We start from the raw sequence: 19,509 nt of genomic DNA on the forward strand, positions 1-19,509 counted from the left end.
TACCAAAGCCACCAAAACTAAAATTTCAAAACACAAGTCAAAGAAAACCACCTCTGTTGTTTCCCAAAAGACAACAGTTGTAACAACTACCATAAACCCTGAAGGGAGTGAATAGGGTGTGAGTGGTGAGGGGAGGGGTGAACATCAAGAAACCCCCCAGGATAAGGTGGGAGAGGTGAGTTGTACCCCAGCCAGCCAAGCCACAGTCTCTCAAAAGACTGTGGTGGTTCAAAAGGAGTCAAACACATCCCTAGTTGCATCCTCCCAAAAGGATGCAGCTATTGAAAATAGTCCCCAACCAGGGACACAGAACAAAAGAGGGAGGGACACTAAAGCCACACATTCACCAATCAAAGCCTTTTCAAGGAAGAAGAAGGCTAAAACCCTAGTTTCCACATAGGGGGCATACACAGCACAGATACATCCACCTGTATCTTTGCCTTCTCAAATTCAGCTTGATGTGACTCCAGCAAATGTGGAGTCACAGCCCCATTCTCTCATAATAGAAACACATCAATCATCAAACTCTCCATCACCCTCTCTGGATGTGGATATGATATTCACATCAATTCCTGATTCTCCCTCCTTAAAACTCAGGGAGGAGCCCCACTCAAATCCTGATGATCATCATCTTTTAGATGATTTGTTGGATCATCAGCCAATTCTTTTAGATATATTGAAGAATTTGTGTCACCTCACTTAAAATCAATTCACACAGATTCAACAATTATGTCACTTTCAATATCTACATCTTTTCCTTCTTCAACGGATATCTCTCATCCGTTGACAAGTGGTTGTTCTTTGACGGATAAGCTTAACAGCAGTTATCCGTTGATATCATCAGTTTCCACTTCAACGGATACTCCTTATCCGTTGATGGTCTCTACACATATAACAGAAATAATTCCAACTGTAGAAGACATGGATACTGTTCAATCACTTTTAGGTTTGAGGGAAGGGAGTGATAATTTGAGTGAGAGGCTGGGTTGCTCCCAGGAAAAAGGAGAGGTTGAGAGTCAACATATGCATGCTATTTCTTCCAGCATGGCAAAAGTAAGTGAGGGGAGTGCCACCTTAGAAGGTGAGGATGAGGGTGTGAGGGTGTGTGTGAGCCAGGGGGAGCCCTTGATGCAAGAAAATAGAGAAAATGAGAGAAAGGCAGGTACAGAAGCTATAAGGGTGGATCCAGCCATTGCTAGTGAGTTAATGATTGTGGATGATGCAGAAAAGGAAAGACAATTTCAGCAACATTACAAAGCTGTAATTGATAACATTTCCTTGGATGCTGACACTTTTACTCACCTTGTTCCAGCCTATCAATTGTTGGCTGCTCAGGGCAATGTGGAGGCAGAGCAGACTTTGAACATTGTACACACTTCAGAATCTCTTCTAAGAGACAAAGATGCTGTTAATAGGCTGCCTTCTCAAGCTGGTGAGCCATCTGAAGAATTTGGAGTAAATTCTAATGATGATGACTCTAATTCTTTGGATGAGAGCATGGACTTAGGGGGAGCAACAGGCCCAAGTTCTGTTCCAAATCTACCTGACTGGGCATGGGCAAAGGAATTTACACTAAGATAGTTTGGTGTAGCTTTGGTCAAGCAAGTAATGACTATACAGAATGCCCTTCAAGAGACTACAGATGCTGGTACAAAGGCACTTCTTCAAGCTCATCTAGACTCTCTGCATCTCTTGCAGTTGCAGCATATCAGACAGAATCTAAGTGTGGATGAACTCAAGCAGGATATTGCTGATCTGAAATCCTACAATGCTGAGAAGTTGGATTCAGTCATGCCTATGCAAGATTTGTTAGTGAGATTGAGGAGAGAATCTGATACTGACAAGAGGCTGGCCAGGTTGGAAAATAGAGTTCAGATCATTGAAGACTCTATGGTCACCATTCTTCAGAATCAACAAACTCAGACAAATCTACTAATACAGCTGGCAAAAGCACAAGGCTTGACCCCTACCCTTGATGATAACAAAAAGGGGGAGAATAAAAGGGAAGGGGAAGGAGAGCCATCAACAACAGTTCAAATATCTCAAGTGCTAGTTCCTGTCATCACCACTTCTCCAACTATTCAAATCAAAGGAAAGCTTGATGGAATTGATCTAATCCAGATAGCACCAGCTGAATTGCAAGTCAAAGAGCAAAGGAGGAAAATTGATGAAAAGGTACAACAAATTTTTGGTTCTACAGCTTCTAAAGCACAATCTGTGAAGCATATCACAAAGGTGGAATCAATTATTATGGAGCTCAAGCCAGTAAGGAGGAATAAGGTTGGAGAGACTTCTGCCAAGAATATGAAACCTATGGTTCTCAAGCCCAACAACAGATCCAATAAGAACTCTACAAAAAATCCTCTAAGCCTTGCTCAGATAAAAAGAGTGGATTTTCCTCTTCCAAAGCCTGATGAAGACAAGGTTTTGGGTGGAAGTATCATAAAGCACAAAGAGACCATGGATGTGGTTGAAAGGATGAACATTGCTATTATCTTTAGAGAGGGAAAGAGCATTTGTGTGATGCAAGGACATCCCAAATTCTCAATAGCCAAGAGGGAAGAAGCCAGAAGGTTGAAGGAAGAAGCCAAAAAGCTAAAGGCTGACAAAAGAGCACAAACAAAGCTTGAAAAATAGCTAAAGTCAAGTCAAGCTGAAGAAAAGAAAGAAATTGAAGACAAGAGTGAAGATGTAGGTATGGGGGACATGTTTAGTGATGATGTGGGAGAAAGAAGTAAGGAAAGAGAGGAATGGCAGAAAGGGAACAGAAAGAAGGCCAATGCAAAAAGAAAGATGGTAGATGAGACTGAAGAAACCCAATCAAAATCCAAACCACTACCTTTTATTCCTGAACCCATTGTGCCTGACCCCTTCATAAACATCCATGGTGAAACAATCACTCCTAAGGAGGAACCAATTGATTGGGACACCATCAAATTGCCCACCTACTTAACCACTTCTCCACCCTCAAAGAAACAGAAAAGGAAAATCAAATCAACACCTCCTCTAACCTCAATCAAATTCACTCAGAAGCCTAAGCCTAAGCCATAAGCCTCTAAGGATGATTATGTTCACATTTGTGACATAAAGAATTCTCAGACATTGAACTCTATCTGGATGAGCTGGAGGAAGTAAGGGGAATAGATGCCTACAGACAGCTACCAGAAAGACTAGTGTTCGAATACAAAGGAAGTGGGTGTAAGTCATATGTCATAGCCTATTTGTATATTCGAGGATTCAACTCAACTCAAATAAGAATGTAATAAGTAAATAGTGGATCGACCGTCAGAGAGATCTCGCAAAGTAATATCTGTCAAAGGATTCAGAGACAAGGTTCATCTACAGACTTGAGGAATTAATTCACTGGAAGAAGTTCAAGAAATTGATCATGCCTCAGTGATATAAGTCAAGATTGTGGATTTAATCAAGTGACAGAGATCTCGTCAGGGTATCAATAAATTACAAGGATTTAATCTGAAGAAAATCAAAGTGTCAGAGTCAAGACATGAAGAAACGTCACGGAAGTTAGTCACTCATGAACCAGACAGTACATCGAGTGTCAACGTTGAAGTGGTGGAATTGATTCATAATTTTCAGTGATTTTCAGAAGATTTGCAGAAGAATGGTTGCTGCTCAAGACTAGAATTAATTCTCTATTAATTAATTAAGTCATCTAATTTAATTAAGAAAATAAATTATATCTGCGAAGAATAATTTATTTATTAATTGAATTAATTGATTAATTAATTCTGAATTAATTCTAGGAATTTTAGGAATTTTCAGAAGTTTAATTGGATTAAATTCAAGCATTAAATCAGCAAGACAATTGAAAATGAACTAGCATGACAATCAGGATTGTCATACCGATTGTCATGCTAGGCCATTGTCAATTGTCTCACCGAAAGTTACTCTAGGAGGATGATTGTCTTGCTAGTTCATTCTGATTGTCTTGCTAGTTCATTCTGATTGTCTTGCTAGTTCATTCTGATTGTCATGCTAGTTCATTCAGATTGTCTTGCTAGTTCAATCAATTGTCCTACCGAAAGTCTTGCCAGCTATAGGATTGTCATGCCAATTACATTCTATTCAGCTGATTGATTAAATAGAAGCAGAGAAGCAGCATATCATTACTCTCTCTCAATCAAGACAAGAACAAAAGAAAGCAGCCGCCTCTGAAAAATATCATCTTTTATCTGCAGAAATTCAAGATCAATTTCTAGTTTGTTAATGTTAAATCCAAACCACTAGAATTATTTATCTTGTTCTTGTGTAACAATCTAGCGGACTTAATCTCAAATCACGTTTAGCATTTGATTCTAATTATTGCAAAAATAGAAAAAGTTCATGTCGAATTTATTCTAGATTTGAGATAATTGATTTGAGATTAATTCCTTGTAATCGATACAGTTGTTGTAACACCTTTCAAGTTTAATAATATTTTTATTTAACTTGAATTTTGTTTCACATTTTTTATTCCGCATTTAATTCGATTATTCGGTACTGTTTGTATTCAACCCCCCTTCTACAAACACATTGGGACCTAACAATTGGTATCAGAGCCTTCTGATTAACGAACAAATCAAGATCCTAGACTTTTGTGATTTTTCAACTCCTTGAATTTTTATTTATTCAAAAATTCATAATGACTTCACATAAAGTTGGAACCGTTAAAATTCCACAATTTGATAAAGAGAATTATATCATGTGGAAGAAGAAGATGCTATTATTTTTACAAGTTGCAAATCCCAAATATTCAAACTTGTTAAAGAAGGGTATAAAAACTCCGATGGTTATTGAACCGGAGGTAATAATAGATGGTGTGGTGACTACTGAAGCTAGAACCTATCCAAAAGAGCCTGAAGATTTTACTCCTGCTGAGAAGGAAGAAGCCTCCTTGGATGCCAGCCTTCAATTAATATTAATTGATTCCCTTGATCCCTTGATGAACAGACATGTGATGAACTGTAAAAATTCCAAACACATGTGGGAAACTATTGAGGTGATTAATGAAGGCACAGAGGAAGTTAGGGAGAACAAGTTGGAAATCCTAACCTCTGAATATGAACATTTCAAATCAAATCCAGGAGAAGGAATTACTGAAGTGTTTGAGAGGTACAATGCGTTGATCAACAACCTGAACATCAATGGAAAGTATTATTCAATCAGGGAGGTCAACAAAAAGTTCCTTTTAACACTGCCAGCTCATCTTGAACATAGAATCACTGCCATTAGAGAAGCTAGAGATCTGAGTGAGATTTCTTTGGACAGGCTCTATGGAGTGTTAAAAACCTATGAGTTGGAGCAGATTCAACAGAAGGAAGTCTACGGGAAGGATAGAATGGTCAGCACATCTACTGCACTTATAGCTGAAGGTCAACAACAACAACAATCTCAACAGTTAGAAAGAATGGTACAGTTTTCCAAGGGTGAGGAAAATGAGTTAGTAGCAGAATATGATCCTCCTACTACAAATCAATCAAGTGATGACTTTTATTCCTTGGAAGAGCTGGAGCAATTGGAAGATGAATCAATGGCCCAAATTGTCAAGAGATTCTCCCATGTCAGATTCAGGAGGAATCCCAAGCTTAAGTACAAGTCCAACTACAACAAATTCCAGAAAGGTGGATCTTCATCCTCTAACACCAGCAGTGGTGGGTACAAAACAGGGATGGTTGATCGAAGCACCATTAGATGCTATAACTACAATGAGTTGGGACACTTTGCCACAGAATACAGGAAGCCAAAGCAAGTAAGAAAGAACTCTGAAAGGGCTTATCTGGCAAAGGGAAGAAGCTGGGATGATACTGACAGTGAAGATGAAGATGAAGGAAATCTTGCTCTTACGGCTATTGATGGAAAAGCTTCATCGTCAAGAATAGAGGTAAAACTTTCTGATGCTGAAATGGTTTATCATCTAAGAGGTAACTTAGATTGTGCACGTCGTGATAATGAACTGTTAAGTTTAAAGATCACAGACCTTGAGAAAGAGGTCAATGAATTAAGACTTGTGCACATTAATCAAGACAAATTAAAAGAACAGGTATCTTTTCTAGAGAATAGAGTTGACTGTTATAGAAAACTCGAAACTATTCTCAAAGACAAGATCACCGGTCTTGAGACTAAGGTTAGAGCCTACTTCAATTCTTGTTCGAAGGCTAAAGAGTTCTACAGTAAGCAAGCTGTTAATCAAACATCTGGAATAGGTTATGATTACAATGCTGCTATTGGAGAATTAGGCATAAACTCCCCTCCTCATGTATGTGCTAAAGGGAGGGAAGTACCACATGTGCTTAAGGGTGTTGATGAACCCCTCTATAAAGCATCAATTGCTGAACCATTTGATGCGACCTCTTCTGTTATTCAAGAAGAAATACGTGCTGAGGATCATGCTTATGAGAAGATTGTTTCCAAGTCAAGTGAGTCGAAAGTTCCAGTCAAAGTTGTGAAAGCAACTGAGACTAACTCAGACACACATGAGTTGGATAACAATAATGCCATGTCTACCATGCATAAATTGCCTGCTGTTAATCACTCTCATAAAGCATGTGGTGTTGCTAATTGTATGTCTTGTGCTTTTAATATGATGTATGCTTATTTTAATGGTAAGCATGTGTCTAATGATAAGACTACTCCTCGTCAGCATGTGAATAACAAGAAGCATGATAGGTCTAAGACTGCTAGTCCTTCTAAGGCTAGAAAGGAGACATTTGTGCCTAAGCTTAAACAGAAATTTGTTAAGGCTGTTTACAAGGTCAAATGTTCAGTCATTGAGAATGTTGAGACCATTAAAATTAAAAATGTTGTTTTGTCTGACAAAGGACAGTTCTACAAGTATGCCGGGCCCAACCAAGTTTGGGTTCCGAAGAAGGTCTAATCCATTTGAAGTGCAGGGCAGTATACAGGTGTAACCGGTAGTGTGGATTCTTGACAAGTGGATCATCAAGACATATGACCGGAGATAGAGCCCTGCTATCAAATGTGGTTGAGAAAGCTGGCCCCATGGTTACCTTTGGAGATAACAGCAAAGGTTTATCTGAGGGATATGGTTGTTTGCAAGCTGGGAATGTTATCATTGTAATTTTGTATTTTCTGCTAGGTTATTATCAGGAAGCAGTATCTAACATATAGCACCAGTGACGAGACTTGAGAATATTACGACATATTAGACACCTGCTGCACATTACACTTGGAATTGAACTCTAGTAAGATGTGTACAAGTGTACTCCTGGTTGGTGAGTTAAAAGAGGAAGTCAGTGCACCACAGTTCATGGACTTTGCAGCTGCAGATCTATTGGACTATGCAATTTCTTCTTCACAATCTCACTTCAGGTTCGTATGAACTAGTATACTGCTCAAGCAATCGTCAAGGACATGGTATGGCACTCTAACAGAAATTGTAATTTTATATGAACTAGTAGAGTCGTCATAATTATGCAACATAACAATTAGTATCTAAAGTACTTGACAAGTATCGGTCAATGATATCTTGTTAACATTATGTTGCAGATATTTGTAAGCTTTTGACATGAATGAGAATTACTTAGACTTTACCCTAAGTGATCAATGTTTTATCAAAAACTCATTCATATTGAAAAACAAAATCAAACTTCTTTCTACATTAGTGATTTCTTATTTCATGTAAAATCTTTTGAAATCACTATTGTAAATCATTTTCTCTCTATTGCCATATATTCTGTGTTACAGGTTCAGTCTCCAATGACTTTCTTTCATTGACAGTCATGAGGTTGAAAACCCACAACATCTATCCCAGACTGTAAAGACAAACACAAAAACAGAACCAACCAACACTCTCTTACCACTAAATGTAGTATGAATGAGCGTGAGGGAGATAGTGCCTAGTGCACCACATAAGGAAGGTTCTGTAGTCAACCCAGTAGCTCTGTCTCCTACATAGATGAGTAGTATTTAAACCGAGACAACTGCTAGCCCCCATACATCTTCTCAAAAAGATGTAATGGCTGAAAAGGCACAAAAACAGTTACTAGATTCATTCTCTCAACAGGGTGCGTCTATTGAATTTTGCCTGTCGGCCAAGGTATCCGATGTAGTGTCACCACTTCAAATATAATCAATTCTTGATGCACAAGGAGAGGTTACACACACAAAGGATGAGTTGACGGAAACAAGAGTTTCGACCATTTTAAGGTCAGATTCGATTGTTCAAGGTTCGTTAGTGGACCAATTGCCTTTACAGGTGTTAGGAGAGGATACTGATCCAAAAGCCATATGTCAGTGGTCAGTGTCTACCTCCCCAGGCTTAAATCCCCTGGATGCATCTGCGGATAGTGGATCTGACATAGGCGCAGATCGGCAACTTGTTGACAATGATTCAGATATTACCTGATAAGTCACAAGGAAATGTCTTCACAGACATTAGAAGGGAACTTTGATCTTTATGCTAAATTCGTTGGATCATTGTTTACCTTCCCAGAATTCAAATCTGGAACCCTAAAAGGGAAACTAGCAACTTGTAAATTATGACTCAGATTCATCTGACGAGTTTAACAAGGATGGGGATTTGTGAACTCCCATTGCACCACCTGTGACCTCCTTTAAGGATGGCTAAGGTGATTTTCCTTGCAGGTACAGCTGGATTATGGAGCTATGAGAGAAGAGTGATACACTTGTGAGAATGAGTTTAAACACGAGTGGAGAGAAGAGTGAAACACATGTGAGGTACACTAAACAGAATCACACACTCACAGTGAGGTAGAAAGAGAAACTACTTGTTATTTCTTTTCCAACCAAGTGAAATATGAGAACTCCTTCAGACGACGGCATACATTCCTTCTTTAAGGGGGAGATAAAAGCTTAAGTAATAGTTTGGAGGATTCCTCAACTAAGGGGGAGAAATAGCAAGGAGGAAGAAAAAGATCCTATATGTACACTACACCACACCATTGTTGTTTGTAACTACGGATCCTATTGTACGGGAGAGGTGGTAAACACAAGGTGATTTCCTAGTAAGGGAAGAAGCTGTTAGGGGAGTACCATTGATTTTTATCTGCGGATCCTATTGTACGGGAGAGGTGGTAAAACGAAGGTGATCTTCTTTAATCAGTTGATTCTCATAGGGGGAGAAGCAAGAGATATGGGCTTCTCAACAGGAAATGTGGTTGTACAAATGAAGATGGAACTACTTGAAGATATGTTCAGTCTAGAGGAACATCTACTTGGAATCTGGAAAATGTTAAATCTCATCCAGAACTTTTCTGCTATTTACTTTGCATGTATGTTTATATCTTTTTCTTATTTGTTAGTTGAGTTATCCTCTAGGTATTTGTGCGTTATTGTCTAACAAACAAATAGGGGGAGATTGTAAGTCATATGTCATAGCCTATTTGTATATTCGAGGATTCAACTCAACTCAAATAAGAATGTAATAAGTAAATAGTGGATCGACCGTCAGAGAGATCTCACAAAGTAATATCTGTCAAAGGATTCAGAGACAAGGTTCATCTACAGACTTGAGGAATTAATTCACTGGAAGAAGTTCAAGAAATTGATCATGCCTCAGTGATATAAGTCAAGATTGTGGATTTAATCAAGTGACAGAGATCTCGTCAGGGTATCAATAAATTACAAGGATTTAATCTGAAGAAAATCAAAGTGTCAGAGTCAAGACATGAAGAAACGTCACGGAAGTTAGTCACTCATGAACCAGACAGTACATCGAGTGTCAACGTTGAAGTGGTGGAATTGATTCATAATTTTCAGTGATTTTCAGAAGATTTGCAGAAGAATGGTTGCTGCTCAAGACTAGAATTAATTCTCTATTAATTAATTAAGTCATCTAATTTAATTAAGAAAATAAATTATATCTGCGAAGAATAATTTATTTATTAATTGAATTAATTGATTAATTAATTCTGAATTAATTCTAGGAATTTTAGGAATTTTCAGAAGTTTAATTGGATTAAATTCAAGCATTAAATCAGCAAGACAATTGAAAATGAACTAGCATGACAATCAGGATTGTCATACCGATTGTCATGCTAGGCCATTGTCAATTGTCTCACCGAAAGTTACTCTAGGAGGATGATTGTCTTGCTAGTTCATTCTGATTGTCTTGCTAGTTCATTCTGATTGTCTTGCTAGTTCATTCTGATTGTCATGCTAGTTCATTCAGATTGTCTTGCTAGTTCAATCAATTGTCCTACCGAAAGTCTTGCCAGCTATAGGATTGTCATGCCAATTACATTCTATTCAGCTGATTGATTAAATAGAAGCAGAGAAGCAGCATATCATTACTCTCTCTCAATCAAGACAAGAACAAAAGAAAGCAGCCGCCTCTGAAAAATATCATCTTTTATCTGCAGAAATTCAAGATCAATTTCTAGTTTGTTAATGTTAAATCCAAACCACTAGAATTATTTATCTTGTTCTTGTGTAACAATCTAGCGGATCAAAATCCCTAGAACTTAATCTCAAATCGCGTTTAGCATTTGATTCTAATTATTGCAAAAATAGAAAAAGTTCATGTCGAATTTATTCTAGATTTGAGATAATTGATTTGAGATTAATTCCTTGTAATCGATACAGTTGTTGTAACACCTTTCAAGTTTAATAATATTTTTATTTAACTTGAATTTTGTTTCACATTTTTTATTCCGCATTTAATTCGATTATTCGGTACTGTTTGTATTCAACCCCCCTTCTACAAACACATTGGGACCTAACAGTGGGGAAAGAACTTGGCCTCTCTATAGGATTCTGAATGAAGGCTACTCTACCTTGGTTAGAGTCTACTCAGCCATAAAAAGGGATTCTGGCTTTACCAGGACTGCCAAGACTGAGATTCTCAACAAGATTGCCAACATAAGGAAGACTTGGTGGGAGCCCAATGTCTTGCCTAGAACATTACTCATTCAAGAAAGAGGAATTACAGTTCACAAATCACCTCATTGGTTGATGGAGTTCAGAGACAACAAAGGAGTCAGAAGATTTTTCAGACTTGAAGATCAGCTCAAGATTTCCAGTAATGAAACTCTCAAGGATATGCAATCTAAGTTGGACATCAATGAAGAAGATGAAGCTGAGTTCTACAGATAACTTCAACTTCAAATAGAGGAGAATGACAGGAGGCTAGGAAAGAAAACAAGGGATCAAAGGAAAAGAAATTAATCTGCTCAGGCTAAAGGAGCACCCTTGGAAACAATGTAATTCTTCAATTCCATCTCAGCATACACATTTTTGCAGCACTTTTGAATTTCTGCTTTATTACACTTAATATGTTTGTCAAGTGTTTTGTTATCATCAAGCTAAATCCAAATTTATGCCTACAGTTCTAGTAGACATAAATAGGGGGAGATTGTTAGGAATATGTGTATTAGTTTGATGATAAGTTAAACAAAACACTTAAGTAGAAATCTAGTGTTTGTAGCCTCAACGGATAAGACCATCTTGGCTATCCGTTGAAGGAGTAGCTTTACTTAGAAATAAGTTTAGTATTGTAGCACATTTCATTCTCTGGATTCAAGTTGTAATTCTTAGATGTGTAGGAAATTATCAGTCATGTTGACTACTAGTGGATATGCAAATAGGAGGGCTAATTATAAATATTTCATGCCTTGTAATTTTGTATAAGTGAAGAAGTATCAACTGATATTGAAGACCTTCAACGGATAAGAAACAAAGCTTCAACGGATATCTCTAAAGCTTCAACGGATAATATCCATCAACGGATAAGTGCTTCAACGGATAAGACTTCAACTGCTAATGCATCAACGGATAAAGCTTCAACGGATAAAGTCTCAACGGATAAGGCATCAACGGATGAAAGCTTCAACGGATGCTTAGTTCAATAGCAGTTGATAGTGACAATTCATAAGCTGACAGAGGCACATGGGTTGACAGAGACAAACTGGAATGTGGCAGCCTCTAGGAGGAATCAAGAAAATGCAGCATTTCCATTCTGGTGCAAACAAAGGAGTATTCAAAGATTAACAGCTAAACCCAAATTGCATTGATAGAGAAATGAAGAAGAAACATGTGAAGAGCCTTTTTAATTGTATTTTACAGTTTTGTCTTCACTTGTAAACTTGGTGATATATAAACCAAGTAGCAGCTAGTAATTAGGTGTGAATTTTCCAGAGCTGTTTAGAAAAATCCAGAGAGAAAATCATCTAGTTTGTACTAGGAAGCATCTATGATTTAATTCTTTGAATCACAGATTTTCTGAAATAACACATCTCTGGTGGAACAACAAATCCACCAGAAAAGTTTTTAAGTTCTTTGTGTTCTATACATTTGTGTTTGAATATATATCTGTCTGTATTAGCCTCAAGCAATTCACACACATTTGCTCACTAAAACACTTAGCCTTAGAAACTGCTCAAAACTTGAAAAAGTTTTGAGATTTACATTCAACCCCCCTTCTGTAAATCTCATTGTTAGCCCACTAGGAATAACACATCGCCAAAATTTTGGTAGGACATTATACATCTCGGATCAATCCATACTAGACACTTCAAACGATTCTCTTCATCAACTTCGGTCCTAATAAAATATTTAGATACACTTTCTTCATTCAACCTATGCAACAAGTCCAACCCCGCTTGGGCGTCACTAATCTCAAACTTTTCTTCATCTCGTCTCTTAACACATTCCTAACATGTTGAACATTGAAACAAACGTTATCATTACCTCCATGAATGTTACCAATCACATTCATCACTTGACAATTACGAACCCCCGAACCATAAAGCGTTTTAATCAAACTACGGGTAGCGATATTGACATGTCTTTCGCGTTGTACCAAATTCATCTTACTAGGGGAAACAAGACTGTGATTTGTACCAATTCAAGGCTAGTTGCCTCCCAAAAACATTTTTTCTTTTGATAATTCACATATATCCTCACATTGCACTCACTTTTAGGAAGAACCTCTCTACGCCGTTTATTTTTACTACTCTCGGCGACGACACTTTTTCCATAAAGCCTACAAACATATAAACGACCATATATCTCGTTGTCTTTATTACGATGGCTCGCTTGAATTTTTATAACAAATCTATTTCGTAAAGCATAAGCCCTAAAAAAATGACCGGCCTCATCCACACTTTGAAAATTTTGATTCAAATATGGAACTCCCCCCCCCATCAATATTTTTATACATATTTGCATCCTCTACATTATCATCTTCATCCTCACCCTCAACATTATCATTATCATTTTCAACTTCATTTTCATCTTCAACATCAACCAAATCGTCATCTAAATTAATAAATTCCTCATTTCTATCTACAAAATCATCATCTTCAACATATACATGGGTTTTAGGTTCTTCACTAGTATTTAAATCATCAAGATGTAAACTATGATCAATAGCCTCTCTTTTTTTCATTTTGACGTTTATGACGAAACATACGAGCAAATAAATTATCTGCCATGAAAATGTGAAATTTAAGATAAGAAATATACCTTGAATTGAGAAAAGTACTTGAATTTGTTGATGAAAATGACCCAAAATCGCCTAATTTGGTCACTTGGAGAGTAGAATTTTTGTTGTGGAAAAAACTGTTTTTTGTGTGGTAAAGGAGGGTTGTTGGGTTGCTGGGATAAGGGGGCAATCTTACCAACCGCGGAAAATTTCAGCGGTCCCTTCTACCAACCGCGAAAATTTTCCGCGGTCCGTCTGTGATCTCAGCCCTTTATTCCCCCATCCAACGGCTAGAAATGTATTTGTTATAAAACGGTCTACAACAAACAGTTGTTGTAGACCGTTCCCCTTATAATAATTGAGTTTAAGTTTAGCTGTTGAAATTTTTACCCGGTCAAAATAGCGGTGATCATCAAACCGCACAACCAGCATAGGTTCGGTGAGTCTTATCAAAATTATAGTATCCTTATTTTTTTAATAATATTATATTATTATATAAATGTTTAATAATATTTTTAACACAAAGACAAGACTTGTGTTTGATTCTTATTACCAATTTCTTTTAAAATATAATAAAAATATGGGTGAATTTATAATTATACTTGAATAAAATATCTTACTAATTTATAATATTGGGCTATTATAAATATAAAAGTGATCTCATTTGATAGTAATTATTCTCTTACCCTTTCAAAAATAGGGATTTTTTAAAAATTATTTGTATGAATACAATTTTTAAAAGAATATTTTTTCAATGGGGAAAATTTTTAGCAATAATATCCACTATGATATATATTTTAGCAATTGAGCACTATAATAGTAATATGTAAAATAAACTCCTTAGCAAAAATTTAAATAATCTGTTACGAATGATTATATTCGACCAATCTCTAAAGCCTGATAGCAATCAATATAAACAATATTTATAGCTAATATAATTTGAGTGGTAAAAAATTTTTGTTGGCAATATTTTTACCAATTATTATAAGCTAACGCCATTAGAATGCTCTAAAATGAAACTAAAATTAAGTGTTTTGGCGGCTGCGAGTTATCTACGATAAAAAAATAAAAAAATTAAGTGTTTTGATTTATTTATAAAAGTAAAATTATTTGGTAATACAATTCAACTAAATGAAATTAAAATTAAGTTTTTCAATTTTTCAATAAAAAATGCTATTTACATCGGTTGTTGTTTTGGGTTATTCTAATTGTTTTTCAAGTACAATTTTAATGCAAAATTGTGTTTTTACAAAAATGTTGCAAACATACTACAAAGAAAAATTATAATTTTTTTTTACAATTATTTAAATTTTATTTTTCAGAAAAGCTATTCCTTTTTATAAGCTGTGGGGTTAGTTTTTTTTAACAGGATGTACAGTACTTGGTTTATAATTCGACAAGATAAAATAGTCGTACAATAATTATTTAAATAAAACGTTCTTAATTTAGAATTCACTATTTTCAGAATATCTTAAACTGAAAAAAATACAGTATTCCCTTCTAAAATTCTATAAATAGGCAATGCAGTCTGTAATTTCAGACTTACAGTTCTATCCGATCTGTCGGCATTGAGGATGCTAAATTTACGCGGTAGATTTACAACCGCAATTTTATAATTCCTCCGTGTAATATTTTAATTGGCTTTCAAATTTCACGCGCTTCAATGCTAACGCAAGCTTGCACAATTTTCAACGTCTTACGAAAGTATCTGACTCTGGACTTTGATCCTGTACGTATTTCTATACAATCCCAAAGCAAATAGAAAGCAGATTCTTGGTCTCTTATGTTCTGTCTTTTTTATTTTGTTCATTATATTTAGTTAATAAATTGGTAGCATACATCATACAATTGTCTATTTATACCACCTTCTATCTTTGACTTTCTAGTCCATACTTCATAAGCCTCGGTTGATTCATTTCTTGTTTTTGTTAGTTCTGCAGTTTTCTTGGAACATTTCTTCTGTTTTCTTGGTACGTACTTTTATTTCTTGCTGTTTAAATTTGATCCATCTCGTATTTCTCCAAAAAGTGATGGGATTTTGTATGATACTTATGAGATCGATAAGATTGAATACTTTCAGTTAAAATTCTTCAACTTGGTATCTGTATTGTTTCCAAAATTTGCAGTTATTCTTGTGTTCTTGATGAGTTTTTTGGTGCGTGTGTTTCGGGTACGTATTGAGCTGATTTTATTCTTCTGTGTAAGGTGTAGCGAAATTTGGAATCCAATGGCAGTTAAAACAAACGGATTTATCGAAAGTAGTCTACCAGATGAATTGTTGAAGTTGTTATTCACATTGGCTTCAAAGTGGGGAGATTTAATCGATGTTGATATGATAAAAGTGATCCATCTGAGTGGTGCTATGACTAATGAGGTTTATCGAATAAGTTGGGCTGCAAAGACTCCAGGTGTTTTTAGAAATGTTTTGGCCCGGGTTTATGGTGAAGGTGTTGATGTTTTCTTTGACAGGGATGAAGAAATTAGAACTTTCGAGTGTCTGTCAAAGCACGGACAAGGTCCTCGCCTTCTTGGACAGTTCCCACAAGGGCGAGTTGAAGAGTTCATTCATGCTAAGGTACATACTATTCGAATCTTAAGAAATAAACTAAGATGCAGCAAGTGATAAGATACTATATGCTCAAATTAAACTAATTTGCAGTAATGAGACAGTTCTATATTAGCTCAGAGAACAAGAAGAGATGCATGTACTAATTGTCATAATTCCATACCAAAATTGAATGCTCCCCAAAAGTATTGACATACATTATCCGAATGAAGTATACTCTGAGAGCTTGCCTTATATGGGAGCCTTGTGCACCGTGTATGGCACTATGATTTTTTATCCTTTTATCTGAATGAAGTTTTTCTTAACATCTTGTTTTCAAACTTGCAGACCCTATCAGCTAGCGATCTTCGTGATCCTGAAATATCTGCGCTGATAGCAACTAAATTGAGGGAATTTCACAAACTTAATATGCCTGGTTCTAAAGATGTGATTCTTTGGGACAGATTGAGGTATAAATATGTATACTAGCAACTAGCAATGGCTAATTATTTTCAACTTGTCATGCTGAAAGACAGCACCAGTACTAAACTCTGTCATGTTTCTGCTAGAAACTGGCTTACCAAGGCCATAGATCACTGTTCCGACGAACAAGCTAAGGAATTTAACTTGCATATTCTTGAACACGAGATTAACACCCTGGAGAAAGACTCATCACAGGACTACCAGGAAATTGCCTTTTGTCATAACGATTTGCAGTATGGAAACATTATGATTGACGAAAAGACAAGATCAGTTACTATAATTGTAAGTTGTTCACTATTATAATGTAACTTTTTCCTGATCTGTTTGTCTGTCTACTGAACTTCCATTGTACATGTTCTGTTTGCAGGATTATGAGTATGCCAGTTTCAATCCTGTTGCCTATGACCTTGCAAATCACTTCTGCGAAATGGCAGCAAATTATCATTCTCAGAAACCACATATTCTAGACTATAGTATATATCCAGGTAAGCATATGTTGACGTGCTTTGCAGATATATACTTTTGAAGCCTTCTTACTCTTTTGTCCCAAAAAACTGAAGCAATGTTTGTTCGAGGTCTTTATAACTTCTTTTTTATATTTATTTGCTCAGGCCTGGAAGAGCGTGAAAGATTTGTTCGTGCTTATCTTGGTTCAGATGGTTAGTCTCTTGTATTCACTGCTGTGTTCTCCAGGGTTCTGTTTTCATCTCAACTTAAGTAATAATATCTACTTGTATTACGCAGGCGATCAACTGGATGATAGTGAAGTGCAGAGGCTTGTTGATGATACAGAGAAGTACACTCTAGCAAACCATCTGTTCTGGGGCTTATGGGGGATAATTTCGGTATGCACTGCATTTCCACTTCCACATTAAATTTTTGTTATAGACATCGATGAACATAACATCTAAAACAAGGTTTATCCTTTTTCTGTTGCTTAGGCGCATGTGAACCATATCGACTTTGATTACATGGAGTACGCGAGGCAAAGGTTTGCACAGTATTGGTTGAGGAAGCCCCAACTTATCGCTAACAAGATTATTTCCAGCAATGTTGAAAATGGTTTTTCACAATCAACATAAGAGGGGCATCATGTATATGTTCAATAATGCACAAAATTGCATGCTTTTGATTCCCATGTTACATAGTTCAATTATGTTGCAGTAGTTTGGTGAGTCAATGTTGTTGCCTTCGTCATCTGATCTCATGTTCAGTGTTCAAAATAAATATGGAACAAGTTTGGTTTGCAAATCAATGTTTTGTAATAGTGCACGTTTAGGAAATCTTACGACTTAAAATTAATAAGTTACTTATAACTCATAAATAGATAAATATTTATAAATTATATAAGTATTTGGATAATTTCACTTATAACTCAAAATTTTTTTATTTATATAAATCTAAATAAATAATTTTTACATATAATCATATTATTTCATGAATTTTAGATTAGATTAATATTTTAAAAAATATCTTTTAAAACTAAATATAATAAAAAGAGAAAAAATCAAAATAAGTTGAGAAAAAATACGACTTCACTAATATATAACTTATCAACTTTATAAAATTCAACTTATAAAGAGCTTATAAATCAATCAGTGACTTATATGTTGTTGCCAAAAGGACCCATAATTTTGTTAATTTACCCTTATTTTTAGTCTCAGGAGAGATGTGTGAGTTGGACTTCCATAACACCCACAAAAGATAATATTAATATGTAAGCATGTTTGACGATCAATTTTAAAAATTAAAATTACTTATTTAGGATCTAATGTATAAATTAAATTTAAAATTTATAAGATGTATGTTAGTGATAATGTATTTTTCCTTAATTTATTTTGATTTTTTGCTTTTTTAATAACATTAATTTTTAAATGTTAAATTAATTTAAAATTCATGAATATATTTAAAAATTATTTATTTTAGTTCATTTAAGTAAAAAACATTCTGACTTACTAGAAAAATTATCCAATCATTTATTTAACTTATAAGGATTCATATACTTATCACTTATAAGTTACTTATTCAATTTAAATCATAAATTATTTATTTTTAAATTTTCCAAACACGCACCAAATGCAACAAAAAGCTTATATAAGTTGTTTAAAAGCGTATAACTAAGCAATTATCAACAATAAACTTACAGGAGCAACCTCAACTGTGTTCACTGTTAGCTAAGATGTCACCAAATATGTATATTAGGTAAAAATCCAACCAAACCATTAGATATCATGTATCACATCTTTTATTTTTGTTGATTCTTAATCATTAGCTAAAATATTCAGATCACATGTCAGCTTTTGAACATATTTAAATATATAACTATACATACATATTTATATTTATATTACATTTAATATGGATAAAAATTCTTATTTTATATTTAATATTTTTAGCTTATATAATATTAAGTATAAAAATATTATTTTCTTATTAACCAAATTTATTAATTATTTTGACATACAATTGCATATTTATAAAAATAGTAATAAATCCAATATGATAAAATATAATAGAACTATACATTTTATAATATATAATAGATTTTATTCATTATTATTTTTTCATATTTAAATGTGTTATATATTTTGAGTTTTAATATTTATTAAATTGCAATTATATTCAACATTTTTCATTACATTTATATTTTATTTACACTTTTATTAGATTAAGTATTAAATAAATTTATTTTATCATTTAAAATATGTATTTGAGTATCTGAAAAATAGGTAAAAATAATATTTTTGAATATAGCTAATTATTATAACTAATATCATTAAAGAACATGTGTTTGTAGGTTCAACAAAATTATAGATAATGATAATTTGGCTAATCATTTTAACTAACGTTGTTGGAGATGATATAAGCAATGACATATGGCTTGGGGTTTCCTAAAAAATGTAACTTATAACTTAAAGTTGAAAAGTATCGTGTAAGTGATAGTAACATCTTAACTTGCAAGTTATTTACGTGTTTGGATAATTTTACTTATAACTATTTGATGTGTTTAGTAATTATAACTATTAGATATATTTTATTTACGCAGCTAAACTACGACCATAGCTTATCCCTGTAAATT

The 19,509-nt window shown here is 34.9% G+C and overlaps 1 protein-coding gene across 2 annotated transcripts; it reads left to right on the top strand.

Moving 5' to 3' along the window:
* Positions 1 to 15,144: 15,144 nt before the first annotated feature.
* Positions 15,145 to 17,739, top strand: LOC141712827 (putative choline kinase 1). Of its 2 annotated transcripts, none has more exons than XM_074515912.1 (8): positions 15,145 to 15,372; positions 15,614 to 15,977; positions 16,296 to 16,417; positions 16,517 to 16,712; positions 16,798 to 16,915; positions 17,042 to 17,089; positions 17,175 to 17,275; positions 17,372 to 17,739. In XM_074515912.1, exons 2-8 carry the CDS (start codon positions 15,630 to 15,632, stop codon positions 17,510 to 17,512), a joined length of 1,074 nt encoding a protein of 357 aa, XP_074372013.1. In that variant the 5' UTR covers positions 15,145 to 15,372; positions 15,614 to 15,629; the 3' UTR covers positions 17,513 to 17,739. The 2 variants fall into 2 exon arrangements, with proteins under 2 accessions (XP_074372013.1, XP_074372012.1); XM_074515911.1 differs by having other exon boundaries at positions 15,146 to 15,372; positions 15,608 to 15,977.
* The last annotated feature ends 1,770 nt before the right edge of the window (positions 17,740 to 19,509 follow it).

Source organism: Apium graveolens, chromosome 3 (genome assembly GCF_009905375.1).
Source record: "Apium graveolens cultivar Ventura chromosome 3, ASM990537v1, whole genome shotgun sequence".
Classification (NCBI taxonomy): domain Eukaryota; kingdom Viridiplantae; phylum Streptophyta; class Magnoliopsida; order Apiales; family Apiaceae; genus Apium; species Apium graveolens.

What these genes read in the sequence shown, in the direction of transcription:
- LOC141712827 (XM_074515912.1), top strand. Translation starts at nt 15,630, where the DNA reads ATGGCAGTTAAAACAAACGGATTTATCGAAAGTAGTCTACCAGATGAA. An exon ending in ATTCTTTGGGACAGATTGAG is followed by an intron (nt 16,418 to 16,516) that starts GTATAAATATGT and finishes TGTTTCTGCTAG; the next exon opens with AAACTGGCTTACCAAGGCCA. An exon ending in GCTTATGGGGGATAATTTCG is followed by an intron (nt 17,276 to 17,371) that starts GTATGCACTGCA and finishes TCTGTTGCTTAG; the next exon opens with GCGCATGTGAACCATATCGA.